General features: G+C 37.2%; 1 protein-coding gene across 4 annotated transcripts in view; it reads right to left on the bottom strand.

Moving 5' to 3' along the window:
* DPP10 (dipeptidyl peptidase like 10) overlaps nt 1–25,554 on the bottom strand; it is a 201,389-nt gene that overhangs the window by 81,612 nt on the left and 94,223 nt on the right. For 3 of the 4 annotated variants that reach the window (XM_070957037.1, XM_070957039.1, XM_070957040.1), the window contains 2 exons: nt 17,490–17,542; nt 17,328–17,409 (listed from right to left, as the gene is read on the bottom strand). In XM_070957037.1, coding sequence (XP_070813138.1) covers nt 17,328–17,409; nt 17,490–17,542 — 135 coding nt within the window. Of the gene's footprint in view, nt 1–17,327; nt 17,410–17,489; nt 17,543–18,535; nt 18,544–22,069; nt 22,105–25,554 lie in introns of all 4 variants that reach the window. The other variant, XM_070957038.1, reaches the window with a different exon arrangement.

Here is a 25,554-nt window from a genome sequence, read left to right as displayed (position 1 = left end):
AGGCTTTCATAGAATCATTTTTTTAAAATTTTCCAAACAAAATGAAAGAATGATATTATAAATTTGACAATTATAGAACAAATATTAACACAATATATTGTCTAAATTAATCATTAAAACATATAAACCCATGCATATACAACATGGCATTATAGGTTGTTCAACAGTATTATGTAATATTTTTCAATTTTATCTCATACTTGAAGTGTCCATAATTCTTGATATCTGCACTGGTCTTAGTCATTATATTTATATATTCAGTTTTTATTGTCTGCCCACTTCACAAGGACTTGAGGCAACTCAGATCGGGCATCAATTGCTATCATTCATGTTACAATCTACCTATTTCAAAGCCAAGTAACAGGATGAGCGAAAACCATTTTAGTAAATCATTCAGTTCTTGAATTGCATCTCAGAAGATTTTATGCAGCTGCTTTGAGTCTCTTCCCAAGTCCTCTAGTCTAAGCAAGCAGAAGATTGATAGAAGACACTTTTGCTGAAAAAAACAATGAAGTAAGGTGCCATCTTGGGGCAGTAGTAGCAACTAAGCTCCTTTCTCCTTTTGAGAACAAATGTATGTGTACTTGTATATTTTCAAACTAACCTGTTGATCTTAGTTATGAAGGAACCAATCCTGCTACCAATACTAAAATACCATTCAAATGCTAACCAGTTGATTTTGTTACATGGAAAGAAGTTCTTCTTAACTTTTGCCTCAAGCAGCAGAATGACTTTTCATTGGCCTTGCTTGTAAAGAGAATAATTAAATGCAACCTGTGAACAAGCTGATTCTACAGTTAATAGAGCTTAAATTAATTAAGAGTTCTGTATTTGAAAATTATTAATTTAGATGGAATTTCTGTTTTCTAAGGGAATGAAAAGGTGCTTTAATTAATGTTTCATACTTTAAACATGGCCCATTAGTCTGGTTACATGAGTGAAAACAGTATAATACATCAGAGATAATGGATTATTCATTGTACGTTACAAGGATCACTAGTTTTTGTGATAATTTGCACGCTGGTTTAACAACTCAAATTTAATGTTCTAGGCTAACAGATAATATAAAATATGTTTGAACACAACATGTGTTTTCTCATGTGTGTATGTGTGAATGTGTGTATGTGTGTATAAGATCATCTTATATACAGTACAGGTAGTCCTCAATTTATAACAGTTCCTTTAGTGACTGTTCAAAGTTACAACAACAGTGAAAAAAGTGACTTATGACTGTTTTTCACACTTATGACCATTGCAGCATTCACATGGTCATGTGATTAAAATTCAGGCCCTTGACAAGTGATTCATATTTATAGCAGTTGCAGTGTCCTGTGGTCATGTGATCACCTTTTGCAACTTTTTGACAAGCAAAGTTAATGGGGAAGCAAGATTCCTTTAATAACCGTGCATGCTAGCTTGCCACTCACACAAATCTAGATGTGCGTGTGTGCGCATATGTACTGCTCATCCAAATTGAGTTGCATGCACGCCAGCTCTCAGTCATATAAGTTGAGCTGTGCTTATATGCACGTGCATGCTGGCCCACCGCTCACACAAGTGGAACTGTATGCGTACACACTGGCCCGGTGTTTGCACAACTCGAGCTGCACATGTGCTGGCCCAATACTTGTGCAAGTCAAGTTGCATACATGTGTGCCAGCTAGCCACTCACATGGTCCAGTTCTGAACAGGCCATGGCCCGGTAATGAACCATGGCCCAGGGATTGGAGATCCCTGTCCTAATAGCAATGTCCATTATTTTTGTCTACATGTAATCCATACTGCTCTTCCACAAAGAAGAATGAGCCAATGGAGGCATCATACCTTAGTGTAGGGAAGTATCTCAAGACTCTACACTCCCATCTTATGTTTAACATCTGCATGAGAATGCTGGGTGAGGTCATCCATTGGACTGGGTTTGGATACCCTCAATATGTGGATGATGCCCAATCTTTATTCCAAACAAACCAGGTAAGGTTGTAAAATTCTTGCTTACATTTACATTTACTAAATGCAACCCAGAGTTGTTGTAGCATTAAGCACTTACAAAATTTTAAAATAAATATAAAGTCAAGGGAGAAGCAAAGGCAGTGATTTTCTATCATCGTCCTTGCAGCCCTTAGTGTTCCATCTCAGTCTATGTTAGAGGATATCTTAATACACTGCCAAGCACCTCTTTAGAGTGAAGGTGGAAAATAAAAACATGAACAATACCATCTTCCTCCAGTATAAGTTAAGAGCTACTAAGCATGTCTATCTATCATATATTCTTCTACCCTACAAAATGACCTAAACATAGCAGAAACTCATGGGCATAATGTCTCACAGATTACCAGGAGGAAAACAATATTTCAAACAACACAGTAGTGCTGTAAATACTGCAATGCTGCTGCTGTCTAATGTCATCTTGATAGTGCATTTGTCAAAAGAATTAAAGAAAGAATGAGGGACATAGATTGCTGGTTGTATTTCTCTGTCACATTTGACTCTTCTTTTCACTTAAGGGTAAGTAAGTAGGTACTGGAGAGGAAAATGATTTGACAAGAGTCAAAAAGAGCCTGGGTGCTAGATCCAGTGTGCCAAGCAGACACAAATGTAAGACAGTAATGAAGACTTTTTGATGTTGGAATTATTCAGTGTGGATTCCTAGGTATATATTTCAAATATAAATGTGGTCAGCTATGCTATTTGCTAAGGCAAGAGCCTAGTTTCTCCCCACAGACTTTAAAAACTGAAGATAAAATTCTCTAGATATCCTCACTGTTAAGTCTGGTATATATACATATATATTCCTTCATCTTAACTTGATACTGCTGGTTAAGATAATGGTATGCTTTCAAGATGTTTTTCGATATGTCCTAGTTGCATATTCATTAGTTCTTTCTGCTATGATTTCACCTGCTGCTAATACATGCACAAAAAGTGATGAAATAAATAAATAAATAAATAAAATCCTACCCAATATTATAAGCCTGTGGAACTAAATATAAATATGCAATGATCATACTACCTTTCCAGATCAAACTATGCCTGGACTTCTTTGATGTTTGAAAGAATGATTAAGAGTTTCATGCCCTAGATGCAGATGGAGAAATGAGTAGAAAATGATGGGTTTTCAACCCAGCAGCTGTCAATCAAACACTGTTTTTTTTTAAAAAAACTCTTAATAAAAGTAGAATAGAATACATGTTCAATAACATGTACAATAAGATAGTTAAAGAAAGAGAAAAAGGAATGTCCCATTTACAGCTCTTTCTTTCATGTGAATTATTTGTGGGTTATCAAAAAATAACCTTTCTTTTCTATATATTACTGCAACAACACTTCATTCTTCCAGGCCCTGACATGATGGAGTTTCTAGGCACCAAATTGAATAACTGTTGCAATTTATATTATTTGCATAATGATCTAATGAAAATGATGTAAATATCCCATAATATTCTATTCCAGGGGTGTCAAACTCGCATCATCACCATAGTGTCACGTGACTTATCACAACTTTTTTCCCCTTCGCTAAACTGGCTCTGGCCATGGCCAGCGTGTGATGCATCTGGGCCACCAGTCTGACAGCCCAGTCCTATTCAGTTCAACTAATATTCCTGAGTACAAATAGTCACTGACTTACATTAGTTTGCTTAATGACAGTTCGAAGTTACAATGGCACTGAGAAAAGTGACTTATGACCATTTTTCACACTTACAACCATTGCAGCATCCTCATGATCATATGATCAAAATTCAGATGCTTGGCAACTGACCCATATTTATGACAGTTTCAGTCTCCCGGTGTCATGTGAACACTTTTTGAGACCTTCTGACAAGCAAAGTCAATGGGGAAGCCAGATTCACTTAACAACCATGTTACTAACTTTACAACTGCAGTGACTCATTTAACAACTGTGGCAAGAAAAGTCAAAAAATGGGACAAAGCGCACTTCACAAACGTCTTGCTTATCAACATAAAATTTGGACTCAATTGTGGTTGTAAGTCGAGGGCTACCAAGCTCTCTTCCTGTAGTGCTGTGCCACTGTACTATTACAACATTAAATGAGGTTTTGTTAATCTGTACATATCAGGAATTGATAACACAGGGTGCACAGGTGCCATAATACCCATAACATCCTAAACAACCTCTTAGAATCCTAACATTATTTTTAAATGCATACACATGTACAACCGAAAAATTTAAGATATTTTTCTGCCCTGGGGATGCAATTACTGAAATATTGTAAGATTTGGCAATCTGGTGACATTCAATCCATTTTAAAAAAAGTTATGTTTGCCTCTGGAAAGGTCACATGATAGTAATGTGATGTGAAAAAGTTGGTAATTCCTGATATTTATAATGAATTGCATCAGGTCTGTTTTGAAAGAGATAATAATATTTTTTACTTAAATTTTAAAAATACCTTCTTCCTATGAAATGTTAAAGCCTTCAAATTCATCATTTTGAAAACATCATGATTATAGGTAGCAAAATGAAAAATGCTTTGTTTTAATGTTTCCAATGGGAACATTACAGGATCAGACATTACAATGGGAACGTTACAGGATCAGACCATTAGATTATGATGATAACCTCTGTCATATGTTATTTCACCTTTCATATTAGAAAAAAAAAGAAGGGTAAAGCTAAATAGGAGCTATGGAAAAGCTGTATAGTGCGCACCCTTCTTTGATTACTAAGCTTTCAGTCAGACATGAACCTACTCACTTTTATTGTTATAAGGACTAGAAAGCTGGATAAAAATAAATCTGGAATTTCCAAAAATATAGATTTTGAAATAGAATTAAATTTCTGAATAGAATTAAAATTTGCAGGAAAGTAAAAGACCTGTCTAATGCAGCTTATTTCACAAAGCTAGTTACAGTGATGTGACAATTAACAAATATAATTGTCGAAGATATAATGATCAATTATAAGTTGGGAAGCAAGTAAAATCAAAAAGATAAATTTTGCCACAGGGGTGAAGGAAGTTTTGCTTACATTTTCTCAGGCCTTGGTAAAGTAGAGATCAGTCCTTTCTTTAACCTTTTTTCAAGATAGTGAAGTATATCTGTTAGGGGGTTGAAGCTAATGCAAGCCTTCCTCAGTCTCTCAAGTACTTAAGTCACAGGTGGCCATTTATAAGAGGGGAAGGCATAGTCCTTGAGCCAGAGAAACATCCCACAACCATGTAGAAAAAAGAAAAATAACTTCTTAGACAGTCAGGTAAGGCATCCACAGTGGAAGAAATTAATTAGAAGGAAATATTGCAAATCCCTTTCATCTCCTTTAAAACCTCATCTATAATACTAAGTACCTGTTCCATTCTTCACCTCATCTCTTTATTCCAGAGCTGTAAGTTTAATGTGAATGTAGGGACAAACAAAGAACTATGTTCTTTATCTTTGAAACATGCAAGTAATACTGGCAATGCATCAACTTTGTATAGTACATTCCCATAATACATTTCAGCAATTATTACATCCGTTCTCCAAGGGGCTAATTTTCTAGGCAATGTAAATTAAAGAAATAGAGATTGTCACTATGGGGATCCTTAATTAAAAGAAAAATATGGGAGAGGTGTGCTCAGGAGTTTCATTAAAGGTGTTTTGTTTCCAGAATCTCATGTCAATCATAATTTATTGGACAAAATGCTCAGATGCAATAGGAGTAAGTTCACCACACAGAAGCTTAAGAAAATGGGAAAGAGCTTCATATTATCTCCGCTCTGTTTCAACTTCAGCGATGCCATTATCCATCTGACAGAACAGTTCCACTGTTTCAATTTTTACAACTACATCTAGCCTAGGGAACTAATATATTTCAATTGATGCTTAATTGGATATACAAATCCAGGTAGATAATGCCACATATTAATCAGAATCCAACCAGGAATGTGCCCCCCTCCCACACAGATGTTCACCTCTGCTGATTTGGAGTAGCAATTGACATCAACACTGATATACAACAAATCCCAGGTGGCTTCAAAACTGTTGCTGTATCAACAAAATATTCTGAATTATTTGCGATATATAGAAAATTTTCCTCATCTGCTACAGAGTACTTTCTTAGATGGATTAAAATCAATCATCCAACATTTGGAGTCAGTTTGATGTTGTGGTTAAGGTGTTGGCCTAGAAAGCAGGAGACTGTGAGTTCTAGTTCTGCCTTAGTTATGAAAGCCAGCTGAATGACCTTGGGCAAATTACTCTCTCTCAGCTCAACCCACCTCACAGGGCTGATGTTGTGGGGAAAAAGAGAAGGAGGGAGGAGTATTAGTTACTTACTCAAGTAACCTTGAGTTACTTATAAAGTAATAAGGGAAAGATAAAAATCCAATAAACCAGGGGTGTCAAACTCATGACGTCACGTTGTCATCACATGATGTATCATGACTTTTTTCCCCTTCACTAAAAGGGGGGTGGCCAGCATGTGACGCATCCAGCCTGCGGGCCGCGAGTTTGATACCCCTGCAATAAATATTCAAGAACTAGTCTATATTTTTATACAGTGTGAAGCAGAAGACCTCTTTTGAAATAAATGTTCGAAGTTCAGTTAGATGAAATCAACTGTAATATTTTAAGTAAGAGGGGCTTACCCATTGATTTCACAAAATTCCTTCAAAAATTGTTGCTGACTTTAAATTTCTTAATGTGACAAGAAAGAGAAAATAATCACCTGAATGGGAAGTTGTTGTTTTTAGTGTTTGCTTGTATTACTGTGCTTACTCAGTTCTCACAAGAAAGCACGAGAAATGCATAATGTGATGCATTGGGGTTGTTCATTGGCTGGCTTGTTAAAAAGCCTGACCTTTGTTTGGGTTCAGGAGCAATTGATTCAAGATGGCTTGGCTGGCTTCCTTAACCCCTACACCATTACACTACAATGGATACATGGAAGTAACCATCAACAAACTGTTTTGGTTAATTCAATTGATTTTTAATTACATTTGAATATTTCTGCAAGCTCCACTTTGACATTTGTTCTAAATCAATTATGCCAGGGAAGAAAGGCAGCAAATTTATCCCTGGATTCAATCTTAATTCTTCTAGTAAATTTCATAGTACCCGATTCCTAGTTCCAGGTTTGATTTTCACTATTTACACAAATAACATGTGCTGATCTCTTGCCTCCCATCTCTTTAAGGATGCTCACATCCTCTGTGCTCAAATGAACCTAGTCTCATCTCAGTATTACTGGATAAATATCCAGGGCACACTGGACAATTTTATACCTCCTTGCTCCTTTCAGATACTAACCCTGCTATAACATATGATGTTGCCAGGTTCTGCTCAGCAGTGCTTAAAACTATCAGATGGATGACTTGTGCCCTAGTTTTTAATGAGCATCTAGTTTCGCATCCTAGAATGCTTTGTACTGTGATAATCTGCCACATGCTAACCTTTATGTTCCTCTATACCCCTCTAATGTAGCTACCCCTCCTTTTAGAATTCTTTTACATCTACTTATATCATTTAGAATTTTATATTTATTATTTTTTAGACTCTGATATATTTTTATGCTTTTTAATTGACCTTTGATTTAATTGATCTTTGACTGTAATAAAGATCTGACTGATTCAAGTGAACCTCTACTTTCCCCCTTTCTGTACATGCACACACACACACACACACACACACACACACACACACACACACAGAGGAGGGAGGGAGGGAGGGAGAGGAAGGGAGAAAGGGAGGGAGAGGGATGGAGAAAGAGAGGGAGGGAGGGAGAGGAAGGGAGAAAGAGAGAAAGGGGGGAGGAAGGGAGAGAGAGGGAGAGGAAAGGAGAAAGAGAGGGAGTGAGAAAGAGAGAGAGAAAGAACACTACAACTTATACACAAGGTTAAAGCTATTATAAAAAGTATCTTGTAGAGACTTTTTAAAAACAACAGCAGGATGATTTGTCTTTGTAACTATTACTTGTCTATGTGTATTGGTTAATGACAGGCAAATCTACATAGTATATACTAAAATTATAGATAATGTTAGAAATACGTTTTTTTTTCTTTTTTGTGGAGGGGATTTCCAGAACTTGTGTTAGCTTTGGGGGCACAGTTGACTTTTAAAAAAATCTGTTTTGGTCATTTGGAGGATAATTGAATTGCAAGATCAAATCTGGGTCAGACACTGGGACCAGAGATGTATTCTTCTGAGCTTTCAGGCTCATGCTGGAGCTCATCTTCAGGGAACTTCTCTCTACTGGAATATTTGGGCTATTCTGCAAGTTGTATTTATGTGATGCCTTCCTATTGGCTAATTAGTATGTTATGGCTGGCGAATGGCAGTTGTTTCCTTGTGCTGCCAAGCCCTCGGCTCCTAAGTACTTGATAAGCTGGTGGTAAATCGGCACTCTTGTTAATGACAAGGGGGCCATTTCACAGGCTTCAACTTGCAACATTATCCTGGGATGTATATTTGCCTTAATTTGTGATAATTGCACTGCTCAGTTCAATTATTCTGGACTGTTTTCAATCGTTGAAGGCCACCAGGTATCATTATCAAATGGTTGGCTTCAAACTATTCAGTGTCCACTTAGAACATGGAAAAAAGAGCAAATCCTGTACAGACTGCAGACCCTAATCTGTTTCAGAATCATAGTGTACTTTAAAAATGAACAATGCTATCATTATATAATTGCATACATTGCCTTTCATTTCTTGAGATGCCTTCATGAGTTACTAGCTACTGGTTTAGGAGGGAAAGGAACTGGTGTAGCAAATGAAGTTGTGAGGAAGTAAAATGCAGAGCTATTATTGGTTATTCCCCAATAGTATGCAGGAATACAATTGGAGAAAAGCTCAGGCCACGATGTAGGGCAAAAAATTATGAATTGCCCCCAGGGTCTGAATATTTTGAAAATGGTGGGATATAAGATAACATGTCAGGAATAAATCAGGAAGTTTTTTTATATACTGATTCATTTCCTTTATTATATAGATCCAGGTTGCTTATTTTTAAGGGAGAAAAAAATCCAGCTTTGTTCATAGTTTATACAGACACACAAAGGATGAAGAAAAGGAAGAGAAGGAAGATTTCCAATATGCAAATTAGAATGACTAAATAAAGATAAGGTACATTTTATAGTTTTCTAACAGACTGTGTAATTTATTTTTGCTTATTGTCCTTATTGTTCTCCATCGTGTTGCAATATAAAGGAAGTGAAATTTATCATTTAGTTTGTATTGCAATTTGAATTGAAAGAAAGCAAGAATATATGCTCTTATCTTTTTGTTTTGTATGGCTCCAACTACCTAGCAGAATATTTTTGAAACATAGTTCCTTCAATATTAGAGCTTGTGCTTGTTGAGTAGTTGGGGTGGATTCTTAAAAGAGAGAAGATTCAAAGGATATCCATAAGGTTTTTTAAAATGTGATTCTTCGAGGACTCTGAATGGATTCTATGGGACTAAGTGGCGGGAAAAAAAGGTTCCATGGCGTGAAAATCTCTAAGCATCTTCTAATGTAACTTGAAATATTACACAACATTCAAACATTGCCACAGTTTGTTTACTACTTAAAAATTGTTTTGAAAATTGAATGGTGTTAGCGAACATGCGCTGAATTGTGATATTAACATTCAAAAATCACACCCCATGGAAAGAGTTTTTTTTTTCTTTCCCAAATTTAATAGCCCAAGTGACAAGAACTCCAAGGTTAGTACATGGCCAACAATAATGTTTAATTTTTTTCATTCCTAGTTATGTTTCTACAATTCTGCCAAAGCCAGGTTCAATGCATATTCAAAAGTTTTTTTTTTTTAATAAAAGTGTTTGACTTTTATGAATATATTTAAACATTATTTTTGAAATCGTTTTCATTTTTGTTCCGGATAAAACAGCTGTAATCCTTGGGGTTCCTCTTGAACCCAGTTCCCTAGTTAGTTATCACTCAATTCTGCTGCCAGCGCTTGCTCTTTCTTTCTGTAAAGCAATTCCCTACACCCCTTCTCCATTGTACAGAACTGCATCCAACCCATCCCCAAGCCTTTCCCATCTATTCATAGAAGATTCATCAATCTTCTAGTGTGACATGGAACGGAGAGCTGAAATATGAAAACAATTTCAGCTGAATTGCTAAAAGGAAAATGGAAATGGAAGCTTTCAGGAGATATCCACTGAATTGGGTCCAACTTCCTCTCTTCTATGTGGCATTCTACATGCTGCTATGCTATCCCGTTCTGATGATTTCCAACTCTTCTGAACAGCTTTTCATGGTATGCAAAGGGACAGAGAAATAATATCCCTTCTATATTCAATTTACAAGCATTCACTGAGATACAAGTCATAAAGCTTGGCATTTTAGGGGTCACTGAATTGAGATGCATTGGGATTCTTTTTTGCCAGAAGGTAACACTTTTTATTAACCAGACCATGAAAAATAAAAAAAAAGGAATATCACTGGTTGTATATGTAGGAAGGGTACAACAAGAACAATCAGAGATCATCACCCTTTCCTATTCATTGTTGGAGCAAAGTAACAACAATGGATATAAGTTTTCCTGGATAGCTTTTCTACCCTTCTATATTTGTTAAATCAAGGTTTTGCTGTATATCAAGGCAAGAAACAGGATGTCTGGGACTGTAATGGTTTGTGGGAATATCTTGAGAGAGAAGAAAAGAGCTGCAACCTGGCCAATGGTCAGAGAAAAGACATCTCAGCCCACAGGTGCAGAAACATATAATATATACAGGTAGTCCTTATGTTACGACCACAATTGAGCCCAAAATTTATGTTACCAAGTGAAACATTTGTTAAGTGAATTTGCCCCATTTTACGTCTTTTCTTGCCACAGTTGTTAAGTGAATCATTGCATTTGTTAAGTTAGCAAAACGGTTGTTAAGTGAATCTGGATTTCCCCATTGAATTTGCTTGTCAGGTTTCAAAAGCTGATCACATGATCCCAGGACACTGAAACCGTCGTAAATATGAACCACTTGCCAAGCATCTGAATGTGACCATGGGGATGTTCCAATGGTTGCAAGTATGAAAAATGGTCATAAGTCACTTACGTTGTAACTTTGAACAGTCACTAAATGAACTGTTGTAAGTCAAGGACTACGAGTGTGTGTGTGTGTGTGTGTGTATTGTATGTACATATATATATATATATATACATAAATACACATGCAGACAGTGGTGGTAGATGTAGTGGTGCCAAGTAACAGCAAAATCAGGAAGGAGTGTCCCAAAGATGCTTTTCAAGAGGCAAGTGGACTTTCTGGTTTTTCTTTGAAGATGTTTTGCTTCTCATCCAAGAAGCTTCTTCAGCTCTGACTGGATGGTGGGAAATGGAAGGATTTATACTCCTTGCAGACAGCTGGTCATTTGCATTATTTTTAGAGAGTCATTGAGGCCACCTGGAGGTTTATCTATTTCATTCATGGTCACCTGAGTGGTGCAAATGGGAGCGGAGCCTTCTTGGAACTGCTGAAAGGACTGTGTTGTAGACTGGAGATAGATGATGTTGTATCCCTCTCCCTCTGTTGAGAGAGGGCTGTTTAATTTTGACAGAGATGGCCTCTTTGAACCCTCTTTCAAACCAGTGGTCATCTCTGGATAAGAAGAGAAACGTCTTCAAAGTAAAACCAGAAAATCCAGTTGCCTCTTGAAAAAAGTTCGGGCAACGATTACCTGGATGACTGAAAATCTCCATTGAGATCAGGAAGGAGTAAAAGAAGCTGCACAAGTATCAGGGTCTGATGGAGGAACTGGAAAGGATGTGGAAAATAAAAGCCAAAGTGGTCCCAGAGTAGTACTAGGAACACTTAGGGCTGTGACTCCTAAGCTGGGAGAGCAGCTCCAACACAGACCAGGAGCTACATCAGATCTCTCTGTCCAGAAGAGTGCAGTGCTAGGGACAACTAAGATCCTTCGCAGAACCCTCAAATTCAAGGCCTCTGGTAGAGGACCTGAGATTGAGAGTCTTCTACCATAGGGATGAAGAGAGAATTATTATACATACTTACATACATACATACATACATACACTAGCTGGATACCCGTGCTTCGCTACGAAACTATATGATCGGGCTTGATAAATCGACACTTACAGCTTGAAAATTAATGAGTAGTTACGATCGGCCTCTCCTCTCCCTGTCTCTCCCTCAACCTTGCCCCACAGAAACATCTCCTATCCTATTCCCTTCTCTCCCTCAGCCTTGCCCCACAGAAGCCTCTCCTATCCTATCCCCATCTCTCCCCCAGCCTTGCCCCACAGAAGCCTCTCCTATCCTACCCCCTTCTCTCCCTCAGCCTTGCCCCACAGAAACCTCTATCCTATCCTATCCCCTTCTCTCCCTCAGCCTTGCCCCACAGAAGCCTCCCCATCCTATCCCCTCCTCTCCCTCAGCCTTGCCCCACAGAAGCCTCCCCTAACTTACCCCTTTCTCTCCCTCAGCCTTGCCCCACTGAAGCCTCCCCTAACCTACCCCCTTCTCTCCCTCAGGCTTGCCGCACAGAAGCCTCCCCTAACCTACCCCCTTCTCTCCCTCAGCCTTGCCCCACAGAAGCCTCCCCTATCCTACCCCCTTCTCTCCCTCAGTCTTGCCCCACAGAAGCCTCTCCTATCCTATCCCCATCTCTCCCCCAGCCTTGCCCCACAGAAACCTCTATCCTATCCTATCCCCTTCTCTCCCTCAGCCTTGCCCCACAGAAGCCTCCCCTAACCTACCCCTTTTTCTCCCTCAGCCTTGCCCCACTTAAGCCTCCCCTAATCTACCCCCTTCTCTCCCTCAGCCTTGCTGCACAGAAGCCTCCCCTATCCTATCCCCTGTTTGCTATGAAAGTAAAACTGAAAGTGAAACTCCTGTCCTCTGCTTGTGTTTTGCATTTGGAACAGATTTCTTTTCAGGTGGGGAGGGGGAGTAGAACTCTTTAGCATCAGACCATGTTAATCATAATATAGGAAATACTAATGCTCTGATGGTCATTTCGAAAAATCCTTTCTTAGTGAGCACCTAGAAGCCAAGAGGAACACACGTGGCAAATTTCAAGTTTGTAGGCTTTATGATTCTGGAGATTTCGTGATTACAGTGTGAATAGTTTTTGCGCTTATATATATATATATAGATACATACATACAAACTGCCCTGATAAGGAGAGGTATTTTATTTTATTCACACCCCTTCTTCATCCTTCCTCTAGCCTTGAGGATCAAACTCGCATCATCACAGTGGCGTCATGTGACATATCGGGACTTTTCCCCCTTCACTAAACTGGGCGTGGGCGTGGCCAGAACATGACGCATCTGGCCTGCAGGCTGAGTGCTTGACAGCCATGCTCTAGCGTAAAGGTGTTTGATACACTGATACAGGCCATGATGAGCAAAAACTTGTGTTATGATGTCATGATACAAATCTTGACCTTTTGTAGATGTATTGTGATGTTTCACAGAAGTATGTAACATATGTGCCTTGTGTTATGATGTGATGATATATGTTTTGCCATTTACCCACCCAATCCCTCTCTTTCAGATGCCAATGATTAAAGCATCTAATTAGAGTTCTAATCATTGTTGTAATTAGTCTGTCTTGCTAACAATTAGAAGTATAAACATGTTGGTCTTAGTAGGTTTGTAATTTGATCTGATTTTTACAGAAGGACAGATCTACTGTTTTAAATTTCACATAAATTGTTCAACATATAGTAAGAAGGAAGGATAATTTTTATGTTCAAAATTGGAATAACTTTCCTACATCTTCCGACATATAAGATGTACAATCTTGCAGCATACACATTAAATATTGTTTTCTTTTTGCCAATAAGTCACTGGAACAATATTTTGTTTTTACACCTGTTTGTAAAGAAATGGAATTCCTGTATTTAGTTTATTGGGGTTTTTTTGTACATAGATAATAATCTATGTAGGTATGCATCAGAAGTGTCATACAAATATTAATGACTATGAAGTATGATATTCATATCTATTATGCTGATAATTAGATGAAAACTTCCTTAATTAATAATGTGATAATACATTTTGCAGCACAAATGAGGGACTGAATAATACAGATTGCTCTATGCCAAACTCCAATTTTCAATGAAGTATGTGTGTAAAAGCTAATTGTCTGTATTGTTCAATCAATTATTTCTTCATGACACATTATGACATTAAGATATGATAAGTTATCACTAATCAACTAACCAAAATGAATGCAAAGTACTGGAAATATGGTCCATTACATCCTCACAAATTATTAATTTTTATTACAACTAGGGAAACCACTTCTACTGATTTTTAACATTGAAAATATGAGCTTAGCATTCCATATATGACCATTTATTAAAACATTCCTTGTTTCTAATATTCCTTTATTGAAGAATATTTCTATTGTTTTTTAAAAGGTACATGCTAGAAAGAAGAAGCTAGAATAAATACTAACTATCCATTAAGAATGGAATTATTATTATTATCTCATTTATTAAACATGAAACTCAGAACTGAACTTTTTAAAATGTGTCTCATATACAATTGACTGGATAACAACAACAGCAGCAGCAACAACAACAACAACAACAACAACAACAACACATGCTTGTGACTGTGTTGTAGCCAATTCATTTTGCACAGGGAAATAATTCATTGGCATCCTTCAGTCTCAAGAGACTATGGTATCACGCTCTGGAAAGAGGTCCTAAAACAGCATCTAGTGTGACTAAAAAGGCCAATTTGAGAGTGGCAGTCCCTTCCACACTGAGGGCAGATACATTCTGTCTCTTGCACAGCCGCCAGATTTCGCTGGTTCCGGGACTGCCTCTTTGCCTCAGCCTGCCGAACAAGTGTCTCTTCGAATTGGAGAAGGCCATGCTGCGTCTTTAGCCTCCAAGCTGAACGATTGGAGGTCAAGGTTAAGGTCCGACCTTGACCTTGACAGGGAAATAAACATTCAAACTTATCGAGCATACACATTTTGAAGCATTTATACCTATTTTGCCTTTTTGGTAAACCGCGTACAGCTTTGCTCTGTGTATAATTCTAGTATTTCTTGCCTGGCATTTTGTTGTTGTGCAGGAATATATTGACAAATTGGTATAGTTAATTATTCAAAAATTACAAGTCATGTTCCAGATGGATGCAATTACTTCTCACTTCAGCTTTGCTTTTTTGTTCCTATTTAGCGAGCTGTATTCTTACCTGTAGCATTTAAGTGCCCATGCCAATTTGATTAACAACAGATGAATCAACATATCCTTAAAATATTTGATTTCATGTACTTTAACAGAATTTTCTGCCATAGAAGAACTTGTATACATACTCTGTTACCATATTACGACCAAACAGTACAATGAATCATACATATTTTCAAAGTGTTAAGTATCAAGAACCTTAATTTCAAGACTGAATTCCTCTTATATGTAAAAGCTATGCATTTATATTTGTTTTGTCTTTATGGTTTTTTTTTTAAAAAATAAAATATATGCCTTATTGTTTATGCAGGAATTCTCAGAAACATTTGATACCACTAGTTATGGTATTTTTCTGGATTGACTGGCAGAAATGGGCTTTGGAAGTACCATTTAAGTGAAATTCCAGTTCTTAACAAGAAGTCAGTTTCAGAAAATGATCCTGATCCATTAATTCATCTTGTTCTTATGTTATTTCTGTGAAATTATGGGAAAGATTGTCAGACCATTTGAAGTGTGATATTATCAACATACACATGGCCTTTAACTCAAATATCATCATGGTACACAGTACGTCACTCATAATTGAACTCTGGATTCCTTGGTGCTCTCTGAACTTGGATATTTGATCACAGACATTTCATTACCAGACTAGGTAATATCTTCAGTTCTAAGATAGAGTGGAGCTTGCTCTAAGTTTCTATACAGTAGATGCCCTGTTAGTGTTGGTCAGGGTGTTGTTTTCTCCTTGATTAGACTGTTATGTATTGCTTGTTTGTCTGATGTTAATCCTGGTAATCAGTACTTACCTGGGTGTTGATTATTGGTGAGAAGGATTTTTTAAATCTCTTTTGAATGATGTGTAAATGTTGCTTATTTCTATGTGCCAGTTGATGAATGAATGGCAAGCTTCCAGGAATTCCTTAGTGATTTTGAATTTAGCTTGGTCTAAGATTCTCACAGTTTCCTAGCTGAAACTATGGTTAACTAGGTTAACTATGGTTAACTCTGTTCATCTATTGTGACATTAAGACATTTTTAATATATTTTCTGACTGCTACTGGTAGTTGATATTGATGAATGCATGCTGCTAATCTTCTCCCTGCTATCCTACATAGTGGCTGTTACAGTCTTTACAATAGATGTTGTAGATGACTCATGTTTCTCTTCTTAGGTTACTGTGTCTTGATTTACTTAAGATGATTTAGTGAGCTTTAGTTGGTTTGTGTGCTACAATAATGCCATGTGGTAGTAATAGTCTTTGGTTTTTTTATTATTTTTTTTAATGTATGGCAATGTTACTATTTTCACAGCTACTGCTATAATGGTTTGAGTGGTCACTCAGGCACTTTTTGATAAAGTTACATGTTGTTGTAAAAGGTAAAGGTTCCCCTCGCACGTATGTGCTAGTCATTCCTGACTCTAGGGGGCGTTTCAAAGCTGAAGAGCCAGAGCTGTCCGAAGACATCTCCGTGGTCATGTGGCCAGCATGACTAAATGCCAAAGGCGCACGGAACGCTCTTACCTTCCCACCAAAGGTGGCCCCTATTTTTCTACTTGCATTTTTTACATGCTTTTGAACTGCTAGGTTGGCAGAAGCTGGGACAAATAACGGGAGCTCACGCCATTATGTGGCCCTAGGGATTCGAACTGCTGAACTGCTGACCTTTTGATCGACAAGCTCAGCGTCTTAGCCACTGAGCCACCACATCCCTTGCATGTTGTTGAACAGGCCATCTATTTGTTATTTTGGTTTGCTGCAATGTGTTTGTTCTAATCTGAAAAATGTTCTTACACAGCTCCTCTTGTAGAAGATGGGTTGTTGCTTTGGTGGTGGATGCCTGGTTAGCGTGAGTGATTTTTCAATAAACTTTCATCTCCTGATGAGGATATGCAGGAAGGGCACATTGTTATTTTCTTCTCCCCTTGTGAATTTTATTCTTTTAAAAATGTTGTTGATTGTTACCTAACAGGGCAAGGTGCTGTATATAAACAGAGAGCAAAAATGAAACAAATTATTTATTTATTTTATTTATTTAGAAAATTTATATTGCCACCAACTTGCACATGGTGACTCAAGGCAGCTTAGAAAACAAAACCAAGGAATAATTGCATACAAATCCTAAAATAAGAAATGTGTTTCCTATAAATTTTATCCTATTCTTAATGCTTTAAAATAGATCAGCTGGTAAAATGAACATGAAAAGTTTTCTTACCAGCTGCTGGTCTTGTACACCCCATGCTGCATACAGTAAAACTGAGTCCTCTACTTCTGGAGGATTTAGCTCCCAAACTTCCCTTGAAAAAAGTAAACACTTTACTTGGACACATTTGTAGCATTCAGTACTCAAAGCAATATTTATCAAACATTATCTTACCTTGTCTGTATGTTATATATCACATATGAAGCTGTATAAGAATAATGAAAAACCTGTAAAACAAGGAATAAGAAATATCCATAAATATTATCATCCAGATTGTAAAATAACTTCTTTAATTTTTGATTTAGTATCATACTGATCAGAATGTTTAATTACAGAGTATTGGGCAATCTCCCAATATAGAATGTACTAACTATAAAATTCTAGTCATCCAATTTAAATTTTAGAAAACAGCTGGATTCTCCTTGGACCAAATCACATGACCCCTGGGTCTACTCAGAACTTAAATATAAATCTGGATTCTAAACTTTAAACTCTTATCAAATGCCATTAGAAATCAACAAATGCTCTCTGTTAAATTTTATTTTATCCTGAACTATAATTACCATTACAAAATATAACCAATGAATTGGCCAAACTGTATTAGCATAAAATCTTACACGTCTGCCAGAATGTGTTCAATAAAATATGATTTCTCAGAAAAGAACCAACATTAGACATAAATCTTGGGGTTTTCTAGCACATGGAGTTACTTACACATGGAGTTTGGTCTGTATTGATAACTTGATACTTCTTTCAATACAAATTTTTAATTTGGTGATATTACAGATACATACATACATACATACATACATACATACATACATACATACATACATAATATTCCCTGTAGCTTAAGGCATGAATTAGAGAAAGATTAAGTAGAAGTGGACCAAAAAATTAAAGTCAAAAACAATAAAGCAAGTAAATCCAATTGAAAAAAATAGGGATAATGAGGAAAACAAACTATGTAAGAGTAGGTTAACAAAAGAACCACACTTCTAAATTATTCAGTTTACTAATGACAATTACCTTTATAACAACCATCTTCACTTCCACTATTTTTAGGCACCCAATTAATAAATCTTCATATTTTTTTAAACTTCTCAATTGTTTCAAGGAACTCAATATCATCCAAGCACAACTTACTTGATAATAGTATGTTCTCTGATAATATATTCTAAATGTATTAGATCAGGAATATATATTGGATACTAACATACTTTCTTTACTTTTTAAAAAAGGTATAGATCATAAACACTTAAACAGTGTTCAATATTGAAATATTCAAGTTCAGATATGGGAGAATTTTGAGTTTCAAAGATTTATGAGGATATCACTCTTGAACAAATGATACCTTATCTTATGCTATTGTTATGTGTACTGACATATTTTCTTCAGATCCTTAAGCTATTCATGCAAAATGATATGTATATCTAAGAGGCATGGATTACTTGAAGTTTCAAAATACTTTGGATTAAGATTTTCATTAAAAAGATATCGTATACACAGTAGTCGTACTAAAGTTTAGTATCATTATTATTTAGTCTTTACTGACATTGTAGTTCCCAAAATGCTGCATTAACTTAAAAAAAATATTTTTAAACAGCTACAATGAGGTTAAATGGTAAGGTCATAACTACCTGAAGCGCCATTTATCTTATTCAATCAACATCAAATACTTAAAATGATTTATTGCATCTCTTGTTTATCACTGAGCAGAATTTATGAATAGTATTAACATTTTTGACTGTGAAATATTACTGTCATAACAGCCTTGGTACTACAGTGGTTTAAAGCACCCTGTTATTAACACAGCTGCCTGCAATTTACTGCTGGTTCGAATCTCGCCAAGGCTCAAGGTTGACTCAGCCTTCCATCCTTTCTAAGGTAGGTTAAATGAGGACCCAGTTTGTGGGGGCAATAAGCTGACTTTGTATAAATATACAAAAGTATGAAGGCTATTGCTTAACGCACTGTAAGCCGCCCTGAGTCTCCGGAGAAGGGCGGCATATAAATCAAATTTAAAAAAAAAAATAAAAAAAAATAACAACGGTATTTTGCAAAGCCAAAATAAATATAAGAAAGAGACATTTCTAGACATCTAATTCATCTAACATGAAAAAAGCCTGTCAACCTAGTCTAAACAGCAAAAAGGCACATCTAGAAAATCAGCCTGGGCTTGTGCTGCTCTATTTAAAATTTATCATAAAGCTTAATTATCTCGTGAAAAAGTCATCTTCTTTGGAGTGTTAATTAATTTACAATCAATTAAGCTCAACATAGCTAACTTCAAATGTGATACACCCTGAACTGAACTGAGTGGAAAAGAAATTATATTTATTATATTGTCATGGTTGGTTGTATAATCAGTCAGTTTAGACTGGATTTAGTCTTTTTTATCCACCTGAGATAGGCAGATGTGGAGGTTTGATAGTGTTATACAGATTTCATTGCAGGATGTAAGCTGTTCCAAGTAAAGCTGCCTTTTGCAATTAACTGATGGTGATTTTCTCAATGCTGATTCTTTCAAATGGTGTTCCAGATGTTTTGAGATTGCATCCAAGGCACCTAATCTTTCTCTGCTCCCCAAAGGGACAAAATCAATGTGGAAACAAACATGGTATCTTGAGACTTTTCCACTGACCCTGTAATCCATTCCCTAGGACATTCTCATTGAAGATCAATCTGTTTTCATTCCCCAGTCTCTCAACGCAGAGGTATACTCAAAGCTCACAGCTGGATGTAACCCACCAGTACTCAAGGCACTGGCATAACAATTATCTAGGCCTCAAATCTAGAAGGGCTTGGCTTCCATAAACCTGCATGTCCATCCTTCTAATCTAAGTATATCCTGCCTTCTTCCTATGACCTTAAGGTAGTATACACTGTAGTGCAAACCAGGGGTGGGTTCCATTACCTTTACTACCGGTTCATAACGGAAGCATGTGCGTGCTTCTGCGCATGCGCAGATAGTCAGTGATGACATTGGGGTGGGTGGGCGGAGCCTCCAGCGATTACTACCAGTTCACAAGAACCGGACCGAACCAGGAGCAACCCACCACTGGTGCAAATTGTGAAACAGACTGGGACTATAAAATGACAAATAGTACATAGTCATTTGATTATTTAAATTTAGAATTTAAATTTTAAGAATTTAAATCTGTCTTCATCTTAACTACTACTGTTTATAACACTGGTTCTCCACTGTATTAACATATTTATAAAAGTTGTAATTCCAACTGACGATATGCATGAACTATTTTATACAATAATTTGTATTTGATATAAATCTGCTCCTGTGACACAGTTTGATCAAAATCAGAAAGAAAACACACTGACCAGAATTATATACTTGAAACTGAAAAGCTATATTCCAAATTTTAGATTAAACACAGATTCTTAATAATATAACTAAGGAAGATCACCAAAAAGTGTTAAGAAAATAAAACTGTTATTGACAACTATAGTACTGCAAAAATACAATGAAACTTTTTCTTTATCTCACTAACAGTCTCTACCATCTGTTCCAAAGATTCTCCAACCCTCTCAAGCAAATTTGGGGAGTAGACAAATTGCAGAAAGAAAGAAAAATATGTTTCTTTGATAAATACTATGCTGTTAACAAACAGCACCAATTAGCAATTATTAGCATTGTACATATTTCCACCACATTTCAAAAATTGGCTTAAACAAAAATTCCCTATATACCGTAGATAATTTGTACATTTCTATTTTTGAAACCAGAATGGGAGATTTGGGATAATTCTTGATTTATGATCAATTGGCCTAAAATTTCCACTACTAAGCAAATTGATTGCTAAGTGAGTTGTCCCTAATTTTACAACCAATTTGCCAGGACTGTTACGTGAATCTCTGTAGTTGTTAAGTGAATAATGTGGTTGTTAAACAAATCTGATTTTCCCCATTGACTTTGCTTGTTGGAAGTCAGCTGGGAAGGTCACAAATGGCAATCACCTGAAGCCACAACCATCTTAAATACATGCTGTTTGCTAAGTGCCTGAATTCTGATCATATGACCATAAGGATGGCGTGATGGTCATAAATGTGAGAACCAGACAAAAATCAGTTTTTCAGTGTTGTAATTTTGAATGTTAAACAAATGGTTGTAAGTTAAGAACTACCTATAATCCATATGTGAATAAAACAATAGCTTAAAAACCAGACCAAAATTCAAGCTTCTAAAAATAACAACAGCTATTTTTATCTGCCATTTTTTCTATCCTATCCCTCAAGCTTTAAGGCAAACACTTATGGATTTATGATTTCAGACTTTATTATCTCAATGGAAATATTTCCATGTTTCAATATGCTGGCCCTATTATTGTGTTCAATACAAAAGTTATATTACACAAAATTCTGTCATTTATTATGTTGGTTCCAAGAAAATACTTCTCATAGCTTAGAATTTTGAACATTTAAAAAAACTATTTCTGTGCAAAGCTTTACTGGAAAATTTCTGCACCACATTATCCACGAAGAGAGCTGTCAACTGTTTAAGATGCTTTAGCTCAGGAAACAAACATCACAAGAAATATCGATATGGCTGTATAACAGAATCTTGAAAGTCTGACAGCATTTCCCACTCTATCTCTGTTACACTAAAGAGAGTCAAGGCAGGTCAATATTGAGTTTCATCTTCAGGCTTTCCTGAGCTAGGGTTCTCACATATTTTCTTCAAGGACATTTCTGTATCTGTGACAGTAGATCTGTACAATATCTCAAACTGTGCCAACTATCGTAATCTAAAACAGGAAATAGGATCCCTGGGCTATGCAGACCAATGTAGGCTTAATTCACAGAAAAATCATTCATGCACCTTCCTTGCCATAGTCTTGTGATCACTACCTGTGAAGGAGATGTTTTTACAGTAAAGCTTACACCTCAGTGGCAGTATCCTGCTGTTGAAACAGGCTGTTCAACAGTCCTGCTGCTGTTGAAGCCAGATCAGGCAGCAGTGTTTTATGAAGAAAAGCAGAACAAGCTTTCTATGTGAAGATAGAAAGAAGGGATCTTCCCAGTGGTGGGTTCCTCCCGGTTTGGCCCGGTTCCACCGAGCCGGTAGCGGTTACGATATGCATCTCCGAACCAGTTCTGCCCCCCGGCCTCCCTCACCCACTCCCCACGTTATTCTTACCTTTTATTTGCCCCCACCCTCAATCTATTGCTGCCTCCTGATGGCTAGAGGGAAAAAATTGTTTAAACTCTTGCTGCGGGGCTTCAAAGGGCCGCCCTACAGCTGATCAGTGGTAAAAGAAAACAAACCAGGGCCTGCAAAAATAAATGGGTAGACCAGTGCCTGCAAAAATACATGAGTAGATCAGTGCCTGCAAAAATAAATGGGTAGACCAGTGCCTGCAAAAATACATGAGTAGACCAGTGCCTGCAAAAATAAATGGGTAGATCAGTACAGCTCTGCAAGCAGTTAAAAGCCTGGTAGACCAGTACCTCTGCTAAATCCTAAATAATTGTCACATGACCATCAAGCCACACCCACAAAATAAGCCACGCCCACAGAACTGGTAGTAAAACATTTTAGAACCCACCCCTGGATCTTCCTATGTGAAGATTCTGATTATGGAGGAGCCTGAGTGAAGTCAGTGATCTGCAGGGCTCCAGTTGTCTACCTATAAGATTGACCCTTCCCATTGGCCTCTGTATGATCATATCCATTTGGCTTCTGGAGAGAAGAAATTCTTGCCCAGCAGACAAAGTGCAAAAATTGTTGTTGCTCTTCCCATCCTTTCTTCTTCCTTTATGTTTAGTATGTCTTATACAAGTGCTTAATTTAAAGCTTAATAAAAAGACAGGCATGTGGTATCATGGAGAACCTTTCATTTTCTTTCTCTATAAAAATAAGCAGTTGCATGCAAGTACTGAATTTAAAGACAAAAGATGAGAAGGCTGCAAATTTCCCTTCTTCTCACCCACAAGAATCAGTTCCACCACAGAAATAACTACAAGAAGAATAACATTACATATGCTGCCTAACTCTTTGGATGGTTATCAATCATTAAATACATTTAAAAACAGAGAAACAACAAAAAACAAAGCAAACATGAATAAAGATGTCAGAAATAGCAATCTGAAAGAACAAAAAAGAAAAAGGAAAAAAAAGAAAAGGACGTCATCTAAAAGTCTGGGATGAAGAACCAGGTCTCGAGGGCTTTTTAAAATATCACTAGGATGGAGGCTGTTCAAATCTTGAGGGAAACGTCATTCTGAAGGCAGGCACTGCCACAGAACAGGCTCTAATAGAAGAGAATATATGTAGCTCAGGGTTGAACTCTGGAGGTCTCTGCGTTTGGATGTATGCATACAGACAGTTCATTACAGATAGTCTTCCACTTATGACCACAATTGGGTCCAGAATCTTGGGTGTTGAATCAAACAGGTCTTAAGCAAGATGCCACATGGGCACTTCATTTAACAACAATCCTGTCTCTCCCAATTGTGATCATTAGGTGACCCCCTAGATCTTGAAACGGACCACTGGGGAAAGGGTCCCATACCTCCCGCTACACCTGAGAGGCCCAGGCCCTCTCCCTGTCCCACTGGGGAGAATGATTGTGAGAATATATGCATTCATTAGTGATCCTATCAGATTTGAGATCCATTCCTCCAGCACACCAGGGGATTTCTTAGCTTTTCAGAATGCTGGCCTTTGCAAATGTCCCTTCCCCTCCCCTCCATAGCCTTTCTAAGCCTTCCTGAAAGGAAGGGAAAACTGAGGTAGCACTTTCGTCTTCTACAGAAAATTTTAGCAGATGCCAGTGTTCTGAATGGCTCAGAATGCTGGGTTTTTTTCTAGCCTTCCCCACTTTTCTCCAGAGCCTTTCTGAGTCTTCCCGGGGGGGGGGGGGTGGCGGCAATAAAGCACTAGTGAATGCCAGCATTCTGAAAGGCTCAGAGGAGAAAAGAAATCCTGCAGTATACTGGGAGAATGGAACTGAAATCCAATGTCCTCTCTGCTTGCAACCTTCCCTGCCGGCTTCCCCATTGATTTTTCTGGGGAAGTTGGCAGAGAAGATTGCAGATGGCAATCACATGATCACAGATCACTAGGCAACATTTGTAAATATGAACAGGTTGCTGAGCACCTGAAATGCAATCATGGGGGAAAGTCGCATAACGTTTTCCAATAGTAATGACATTTCCTAATAGAAATAGAAGTAATATTTATGAAAGATGCATGAGGGAATCCCATGCACTGACTTAATAAATATTTTTTAAAATCCCATTTAGGGCAGTGTGGTCCTTTGGATTTGTGAGGGAAAAGGTGATTTCACATACGCAATTGCATTCCAAACCTGTATCTTCTACACATATTACATCTCAGAATTACAAAACTGCCCCTCACAGGGCCAGGTTCTGTTAAAGAACACTGAAGCACACTTATCACACCCTTTGGCCTTTGAGTTCAAGGGTGAGGGATAGATCAGAAGCAAAGGGCCTGAAATCAGGCTGATTCATTACAGCAACAGTGCACATTTTGTCAACCAATCCTTCCAAATAAGTCATGTGATTCAATCTATTAGGATTCACCAGCAGGAGAAAGAAAAGTAAGATTTGAACTTTGAATTCACTACCTATCTATCTATCTATCTATCTATCTATCTATCTATCTATCTATCTATCTCTCTGTATCTATCTCTATCTCTATGGGACTTTAGCGTTATTGTTTGCAGATTTTAGTTTTCTCCATATTAACAACTTTGTAATAAAAATTATTTCAACAAAACTTGTGTCTCTAAATCCCTACCTACAAGCTGAACATACAGTTTAAGAAATAATCAGGTAGAAGCTTGATTCTGAAATGCTGCACAGGCCTATTTTCTACCCTGTTTCCCCCAAAATAAGACATCCCCTGATAGTAAGCCCAATTGGGCTTTTGAGCGCATGGCAATAAGGCCAAGTGCTTATTTCAGGGTTCAACAAAATATAAGACAGGGTCCTATTTTCAGGGAAACATGGTAGTGTCAGAGCTGAGTACCACTTTTAAATTAAGTTTTGTCATTATTGACCCCAGTGGGACAAATGTCCCATTAGGTGCTTTTAAATATTTTCACCCTATATACAAAATTGTTAATTTTGTTATGCTTGATTTATGCATTATGCAAAGAAATGCTTCATATTTCAATCATAAAAAGCATGATAATAGAGCTATTAACACTGTATTTCATTGAATAGACATTATTTCAAAATGGTCTCAGAGAGGTTG

Source organism: Pituophis catenifer, unplaced genomic scaffold (genome assembly GCF_029215685.1).
Source record: "Pituophis catenifer annectens isolate HBS135680 unplaced genomic scaffold, rPitCat1.0.hap2 SCAF_1, whole genome shotgun sequence".
Classification (NCBI taxonomy): Eukaryota; Metazoa; Chordata; class Lepidosauria; order Squamata; family Colubridae; genus Pituophis; species Pituophis catenifer.
Note: the sequence above shows the minus strand (reverse complement) of the source record. Positions and strands in the feature narration are given on the sequence as shown.